Source organism: Podarcis liolepis (assembly GCF_965112155.1).
Source record: "Podarcis liolepis genome assembly, chromosome: 12".
Classification (NCBI taxonomy): Eukaryota; Metazoa; Chordata; class Lepidosauria; order Squamata; family Lacertidae; genus Podarcis; species Podarcis liolepis.
In genome coordinates, this window is record NC_139563.1 from 697,551 (window position 1) to 706,657 (window position 9,107).

The 9,107-nt window shown below is 44.5% G+C and overlaps 1 protein-coding gene across 1 annotated transcript; it reads right to left on the reverse strand.

Moving 5' to 3' along the window:
- Window positions 1-1,694: 1,694 nt before the first annotated feature.
- On the reverse strand, window positions 1,695-7,836 carry LOC310689321 (vomeronasal type-2 receptor 26-like). Its single transcript, XM_083466882.1, has 5 exons — window positions 7,743-7,836; window positions 5,655-6,467; window positions 5,332-5,559; window positions 2,799-2,925; window positions 1,695-2,637 (listed from the first exon to the last, which is right to left on the reverse strand). The coding sequence occupies exons 1-5, from the start codon at window positions 7,767-7,769 to the stop codon at window positions 1,739-1,741; spliced, it is 2,094 nt and encodes a 697-aa protein (XP_083323008.1). The 5' UTR covers window positions 7,770-7,836; the 3' UTR covers window positions 1,695-1,738.
- Between the last annotated feature and the right edge of the window lie 1,271 nt (window positions 7,837-9,107).

Genomic DNA, 9,107 nt, shown 5'->3' on the forward strand with positions numbered 1-9,107 from the left:
ACTCCTTCCAGCCAGAGGAGGATTTTCTTCTCCACAGTGATAATTGGGAATGTTCCTTCCACTGCCTGCAGGCAGCTCTCTGTAAACAAACAATAACCGTCCATAAAAATGGCAAAAGTAGTTCTTTCCCAAATAGGCTTAATCTTAATTGCAAACGCAGTAATAAAGAGTCCACTTGTTGTTCATTGTTTTAAATTATTTTTATTAATTTCCCAAATTAATACAAATCAAACCACATTAAATTAATACAATTTCTTAAAATCAGGTTTCCGGCTCCTGTTCCAAACATAGGATCATCATCATTTCCTCACATTGCTGCATCCTTTCTTATTTAGAGTCGCATTGAAATCCTTCACTTGCCCTTACACCATTCTTCCAGCTGGCTGCTTTTCCCACCATCTTATAAATGGCCAATGCATTTTGCATGTATAGTCCTTGATGTACACTGTTGTTCCAGACCTGGTCTGCTGGGAGAGATCATTATGATCTTCCATTGCTCAGTTCTTTGCAGTGTTTATCTGGGCGGCACAAGGTCACATTCCGTTCCTTCTGCTGTTTACTGACTAGGGTATGAGCTGCAGCCGTAAATAACTCACAGAATGCATATCCATACTCCGCCATTAAAATTCCTCTCTGGAGTTCTTTCTCGGCACACAGTTAAAGACAAGATCTGTTCTCAAATTCAGCCTCTTTGCCAGATACATTCAGCAGCAGGTCCTTCTTTTTCAGTGCACCAACAGCATTCCTAGTCTAGTCCAGGAATAATTTTAAATAAAGTCCATTCAGCCTTGGTCAAGGGGGGAGAGCAAAGTAAAACCTTGTTCAATTCCTTGTTGATCATAAATCAAAAGCCTCCCTCTTCTTTTCCGAAGTAGCAAACAGAAAACATAACAACAGCTACACACGTCTCTTTCATTTTGAGGGGACGGCAAGAAGAAAGAAGAGCATTTGAAAACCACAAAAGAGTACAAAGCACCTTGTCTGTCCCCCCCCCCCCCGCCTTCCTTTCCTGGCTTTTCTTAGTGTTCTCAAGCTTCAAAGAAAACATTCATATGCCTTCAAAGAGCCAAGCCCAGGTCTTTTGGCAGCTGACTGATTGTATCAGAATTGCACTGAATCAACAAGTAGAATAAGGAAAATTAAAAATACATTGAGAAAGCATAATTAAGACATACATTTGTAGTAAACAATATACAAGACAGTATGTAAACTGCTATTCCCAATCGAATGAAAACAACATAATATTATCCACAAAAATTAGTATTTATTTAATTATCTTATTGCATTTATATCCAATCCTTTTCTGTCAATTACACTATAAAGATTAAAATAAAAAAATTCCTTCCAGTAGCACCTTAAAGACCAACTAAGTTAGTTCTTGGTATGAGCTTTCGTGTGCATGCACACTTCTTCAGATACACTGTGTATTTGTGTATTCTTCAGTGTATCTGAAGAAGTGTGCATGCACACGAAAGCTCATACCAAGAACTAACTTAGTTGGTCCTTAAGGTGCTACTGGAAGGAATTTTTTTTATTTTGACTATGGCAGACCAACACGGCTACCTATCTGTAACTATAAAGATTGGGAGATTCATGCTCCGTTACAGGAGTGTAAATGAACACAGTCTCTATCCAGAGAATAAAACAGTAAAAAATGAATCTCCTATCCTCAAAGTTCCTGAATTGTTTTGCCTTTGCTTTTGGCTCAGTGGTTTGGCTCCTTCAATCCGATGACATCTTAAGTCCTTGTGGTCAGGTGCTCCTTTGTATTCAGATCAGGCCTCAGCACAATAACGTAGCACTTGGGAAGGAAGATGCAGCCCAGGAGCCCAGCACTGGAGGCCAACATAGAGAAGATCTGCACGGCCACCATGTACTTCCCCTTGGTGCTCAGGTAGGTGGGCACAAAAGACACCCAAACACTGCAGAAGACCAGCATGCTGAAGGTGATCAGCTTGGCTTCGTTGAAGGAGCCAGGCAGCTTCCTGGCTAGGAAAGCCACCGTGAAGCAGATGGCAGCCAGGAAGCCCAGGTAGCCGAGGGCAACATAAAACATGGCCACAGAGCCTTCGTTGCATTGCAAGATGATCTCTTCCGCCTGGGAGTGCATGTCGGGCTCTGGGAATGGGGGAGAAGAGCCCAGCCAGATGGTGCAGATGAGAACTTGCACACCAGAACAGGAGATGACAATGGAGTTGGCCAGACTCTTTCCTAGCCATCTCCTCACCCTGTTCCCTGGCCTTGTGGCCAGGAAGGCCAGCACCACCGTGATGGTCTTGGCCAAGAGAGAAGAAACAGCAACGGAGAAGACGATGCTGAAGGCCGTTTGTCGGAGAAGGCAGGTCGCTATTCTTGGTTGCCCAATGAAGAGGAAGGAGGACAAACAGGAAAGCAGAAGGGAGGCGAGCAGGATGTAGGAGAGGTCCCGGTTGTTGGCTTTGACTATTGGGGTTTCTTTGTATTTAATGAAGATTCCTAACACAATGCCTGCTGTAGAAGATAAGAAGAGGACAGTGGAAGCTAAGGTGATCCCCAGATGGTCTTCATAAGCCAGGAAGGTGATAATCTTGGAGACACATTGATCTCTGACCTTGTTTGGATGCTGATCTTCTGGGCATTTGGTGCAACGTTCTGCATCTGAGGAAGAGGAAAAGAGTGGCTTCAGCATCCCTTACATCCATGACCACCTGCGCTCCAGAAATAAGAATGTGTAAAGAGGTAAAGAGTGGCAAGAAATTCTTTGTTCCTTTTTTGCAAAGGGCAAAAATGCTTCCTCTCTTGTAATCCTTCTCACCCACCTTCTTGGTTGGACATGGTTCCTTCCGCACATGGATCACAAGCATAGCAGCAAACAGGCTTTCCTTCTGGAACCACCTTTGCAAATCCAGGTTGACATATTTTGCTACACCTGGAACGAGGCACGGCCTAACCATGAAGATAAGAAGGTGCATGGAGAATCAATAAACATGATACAGGGAGAGGGAAAGTAGGTGTATTAGGGGTATTTGTGTGTCTGGATTTCACCCACATGGTTTGGAAATGACCCAACAGGATCTCTTGTCCCCCTGACCCTGTCCACCTACTGCACAGAAGGTTTGTTCATTCAAATTTAATATCACACATTTATATACAATTCAAAGTGTTGGTGCTAACCTTTAAAGCCCTCAATGAACTTGGCCCAGTATGCCAGAAGGATGTCTCCATCCCCTTTATCCAGCCCTGACCCTGAGGTCCTCCTCCGAGGGCCTTTTGCTAGTTCCCGCCCTACAAGAAGTGAGGATACAGGGAACCAAGCAGAGGGTCTTCTCGGTGGTGGCACTCTCCCTGTGGAACGACCTCCCATTAGATGTCTAGGAAATAAATAAATAACTTACTTTTAGAAGGCAGCCCTGTACAGAGAAATATTAAATATTTGAGGTTTTATTGTGCATTTTTGGGAGGAACTGCCTGCTCCTCTTGTACCAATTGTCTGTCCAGGTGTCAGGTGCTGGTCTGGAGAGGAGAGCTGGAAGGGTCCCCACAGTCTGCTTAGCTCCGCTTGGAAGAAGAGAAGGAGCGGGAAGTCTGTCCTTCTGGGCCCCCCCCCCAGCAGTTTAAGAAGGAGTAAGAGCTGCTTTAGAGCTGCGTGAAGAAATGCCTAGTTATGAGATGGGGGGGGAGTTAGAGAGCAGCCAGCAGAGATCTCCCTGGAGAGTCCAGAGCAGGCATCCCCAACCTGCAGCCCTCCAGATGTTTTGGGACTACGAATCCCATCACCCCTAGCTAACAGCACCAGTGGTCAGGGATGATGGGAATTGTAGTCCCAAAACTTCTGGAGGGCTGAGTTTGCCTATGCCTTGTCTGGAAGATCATCCCTCACCAAGGGCTCATAGGTCCCTACACATTCATGGATAAAGGATGCGAAGGAATATGACTCCTGGGACTTCCTGCAGAATTTCAGGATGTTGTTGGGGACAGAAGAAGAGGGACTCAGAGTAGCCAATGTCTCCTATGCGTGAAGACATGGATCTTTTGTCGTGCAACAAGATGACTAAATAAAAAGCCATAAAATATGTACTATTTGTTCTTCTTGCCTCTGAGGATTCTGCACACCTGAAACCAGCTCTCTAATGTGGTTTTGCCAAACTTTAGGATTCGGGTAATCTACCACATGCCAAACCACAGGGTGCAAACTCCTGGGTGTAAGATTTGGGGTTTACAATAAACCAGCCTACTTTGATGCTCCCCCACAGACACACATATAAGACAATGATTTCACTCCCTAATAGAAAACGCCAGAGAAACGCAAGAAAACTTGGATGCAATTATCTAAGGTGAGAAAACACTGAACTGATGTCCGTTTTTCACAAATAATTTGACTGGAAATAATAACTCTTGGAAATCCTTATTTCTAGACGCATGTCGAAAAAGAAACATAAAAGAACTAAATGATACAGACTTCCAACAGATTTATAGTCGTCAAAAAACCGAGGTATGGAACCAAATATCATGATATGTGTTAACATACTTTAGAATGTATATAATTTATTATATTTATGATCTATGGATTGAAGCACCTTGATCCATCTTGACATATTTTTTGATATTACCAGCTGAAGAAGGCGTGTACTCCGAAACAGGGCCCTGTCCTGGTTACCACTACTGAGTCGTACATCTGATTCACACTCCGGATACTCCTTTTTGGCCCCATTTGATCCTTTATTCTTTATTCTTTATTCCTTATTCTGATTTCATATATGTGGACTCTTTTTGACTGCTATTGAGACTCGTATAAAACAATTGTTGTTCATGTACCTTTGTACTATATCACTGTATATTTGAAACTACATTATTTTTGTACTTCAACGTTGTATCCAAACTTACCATTACTTTAAAACTATCGTATTTACACGTAGTGTTTAAATTTACTACTAGCCTCAAACTGTTATTCTTAGCATAATACACACGTTTTTCATTTCAACTCTTGAGTAGGAATTACTCCTTATATTGAAACTTTTGGCCAGAGTTCTTGATATATCCTTTTCAGTGGCGGAAGTGAGGACAGTGCAGAGAGGGGGAGAAGAGTTCCGGTTGCTGCTTTCTTTCCTTCCCAGGTGAACAGACAGGGACCTGGCTGGGAAACATAGTCTGCCTTTTCTCAGGATGCCTGGGCGCTAGCGCATTCTTGAGCCTCTAGATTCCTCTCCCCTCTCAGCTGCTGTGGCAAGAAGGAGCAGCGCTGGCAGCTGAAACTGGGTGGAAAGGACACCATTGGTCCCCCTTTGGCAGGAGTGGCTCCAGGAAGAGCATGAGCAGGATCTCCTAGCCTTCTTCCTCGGTAACATCCCCTACCTTGTGAAACTTCTCAGGCCACTCAATGGCTTCTGGGTTGATGGTGAACTTGATGCCAGTAGATGCCTCTCTACTTGCACTGCCAATCTTCACTAGAGCACGAGACTCATTGGGAAACATCACCCAATTCAGAATATCAAAGTCAGGAGGCAGCTCCCAATTCTCATCCAAACACATTGTGCCCCTGGAAGTATTCAAACACTGGATTTCTTTTAAGAAAAGGTGGAGCTGGAATGACAAGGAAAACAGCAGCATTTCATTGTTTCTCACTTGGAGCAAGTGGCTCTCCAAAATAAGATTAATGCAAAAGATAATAAAATCACCTGCCATGGCTGAAGCCTTCCCTGTTCCCGTTCGGCTCCTTCTCCCACCACCATCATCCGCCGTGGTCTAGATGAAAACGCAGCATTTAAGGCCTGGGCTGCCGCTTGAACATTGATGTAAGTGCCATAGCTGTCTGCAGACAGGACTCTCTCAATCTCCCCTTGGGGCAAAGCCCCCCATTCCTCTTTCTCTCTGCATCTTATCCGGCCTTTCGGGGATAACACATGCTTGGAATATGAACAGTGAAATGCTTCCCACAAAAAATAGAAAAGAAGATTGGACAGTGGTCCATCATCACCACGTTTGGTGCTCCCTATTCTGGTCTTAATTGCAAAAGAGAGAGAACCATGAATGTACTGGAAGAATGTACAAGGGAAAGTCAAGCTAACACTGATGTCCTGGAAAGCTGTTGTGATCCAGACTTTGGCCCCTATTTCCTTCTCATAATACATACATATTTCCATTATTAATATGATTCTCACTGTATCAGTTACATAGCAAACAAATACCCTGGCTTGTCTCCAGTTGAAAAGATCATCACTTGGGTTCAGCAGTTGCTTTAAATCCTCTTCTGCTAATATTTTTGACAAGGCAATGCAGATCCCTCTTCTGATCATCAGAGGTGTCATAGTCCTCACAAACTTTTCTCCACTGTCATTGTCTGGAGCCAAGAGACCAATCCAGTTCCATCCGAAATGGAGGAGCAACTCCACGATCCCCTGGAACAGACTTTCCTCTTTGGGGAGCATCTGGTAGAGGAAAGGGAACTGTGTTTTATCTTCAAGAACCTGGGCTGTGAAGCCATAACTGAGCTGGTGAAGAAAGGAAAGAGTAATTGTTTAGCTTTCAGGAAGGGAATAGATATTTAGTAATCCGAAATGATTAATATCTAACCACAGTTGTGCTGGTGGGGCTAATGGGAGTTTTATTCCAAAATATCTGGTGGTTTCAGGAACTGTTCAGATGAGAAGAGGAGGTGGAGACCCTCAAGAGTCTTCAGGGAGGGGGCAGAGGAAGACAGCATGGAGCCAGGTTTGTGATGGTGGGAAAAGGACACAGCCCAGAAGACAAAAAGAGCTGGGGAATGTTGGAAGGTGAGGAACAAGGGCAAGGTAGCAGATTCACCAGCCCTGAAGAGAGACAGGAGTCAGATGCAGTGGAGACAAGATCTGAGCCAGTTGAGACTAGGTCCCTTGGGAGCCTGCTAGATCTTCCTCCTTCCTCTAAAACCAGGCGTTTCACCCACATCACTGAGCAGAAAACGACCCAGAGGCAGAAGGGGTCCCTTGGCCGCCACCGTAGGCAGCAGGAGGGGTCTGATATGCAGAAAGCAAGTTGGGCAAGGAGGAGGGGGCACACTGGGCAACAGCTCCAGCCTGGAGGGAACATACATTGTGGTTCTCTGTCTGTTTTGCTTGATACTAAGAAGTGAAGGGTTAAAGATGCTCCCTGCCTGCCTGGTTCCCCTTGCCAGTACTTTGCCTGTCAGGTGGGGGCCAAGGAGGAAAAGGCTCTGTACGTTCAAAAAAGAGTGTTGGATTTCACTTCATTTATTATATTTCTGTGCTGCTTTTCATTTACAAAATCGCAGAGCGGCTCATGAACAGCAAAAACGTAATAGAACATCACAAATGCAACATAAATTGTATAGAATAATTTACAAACCATCAGTTAAGCATTTACGCTCTGTAAAAAAACTATTAACAAAACAACTCATAAGCTAAACAGCACAATTTCAACAAAAGTAACCTTATAAGATTAACAAAATAGTACCGTATGTATAATCTATGGAACAATATTAATACCCTCAGCAAACCAGCAACCAGAAATGAACTGAGCACTCTTGAATTCATGCACCCAGTCTCCCCACCGCAGGACTCATGATCTTTCTCTTGATTCAGTTCGCTAAAAGACACATGCAGATCATGTCCATGGCAGCAGCTCAGGGCTGGAAGGTGGGGCAAGGCAGGTGGGAGAAGCCTTGGCCGGGTGGCCAGCACATAGCTCAGGGTTTCCCCCCTTAACTCCCCCCAGGAGAAAGTAGAGTTTCCTCCTGTGTCCCTCCATGCCCCCTGTGCCATTCATACCTGTGGGATTTTGTAGATGCCTGACATGGTGGAAATCTCCTTTGAGATGTCAGAATCACTCCTTCCAAGTACAGCCAGAAGGGGATTCTCTTCTCCGCAGTGATAATTGGGAATGTTTCTTCCGCTGCTTGCAAGCAGCTCTAGCATGGCATCTGAAGTCATCCTGGCATCAAAATAGTTCTCATAGAGATTGTAGCCAAGGGTGATGTTGGGTAAGAGCCTGAGATCCCGGTTGATCTCCTGGATGGTGAACAGGAAGGACAGGGTGTGCCAGTAGTACCTAGGGGACTCACTGGAATAAATGGATCAAGTTTAAAGACTGAAACACTATTTGGAGGCGAATGGAAACAAAAATAATATTATCCCAAAAGATTAGTATCTATTTAATCATCTTATTGCATTTATATCCAACCCTTTTCTGTCCATTATACAATACAGATTTGAAGATTTGTTCTCCAAACCAGGAGTGTAGATGCACACAGTCTCTCTCCGGACAATAAAGCAGAGTAAGAAAATGAATCTCCCTCCCCCCAAATTTGTGAAATACTGGGAAATTGATGCAAATGTTTTGCCTCTGCTTTTGCCTCAAGGGTTTGGCTCCTTCAAAGGGGGGCTGTACACATTCCCCAGCTGTTATTCAGAAGGAAAAATGGGGGTCAAGTAGGGGGGTGTTTTGTCCAGGGTGACCAGTGGGTTAGTTAGGAGCAATTTGAGTTCAGGTGGGGAAGCACCAAACAACTCAAAATATCTGTACATAGAAATTACAATGAGAGAATGGGAATGGGAATGGGAATGGGAATGGGAAGAAGAAGAAGAAGAAGAAGAAGAAGAAGAAGAAGAAGAAGAAGAAGAAGAAGAAGAGGGGGAGGGGGAGGAAGAGGAAGAAGAGGAAGAGGAAGAAGGAGGAGGAGGAGGAGGAGGGGGGAGGAGGAAGAAGAAGAAGAGGAAGAGGAAGAGGAAGAGGAAGAGGAAGAAGAAGAAGAAGAAGAAGAAGAAGAAGAAGAAGAAGAAGAAGAAGAAGAATTACTTACTCCACAATCCTGGTGATTGGTGTCTGGGAAAAGACATATGGATCACGTTCATAAAAGCGTTTTGGTGATATGATTCCACCAATGAGAAAGTCTCCAGGTTGGTAGTAATTGTGAGCATCAGTTTGATCTCTGATCAGATTCAAGGAGCATTTTGCCTTCTGATTCACACAGACTCCTTGGGAGCAAATTAGCAGCAGGAGCAGCAGGGATCTCATCCTGGCTCTGCCTCCTTCACATCTGCTACGTGTGGCTCCTCTTACCTCCTGACCCAGCCAAGCAGGAGAATCACAAGACTCTCGCAAGACCAAAGCTGCAGTGGCTTTCCTGGGGTGGG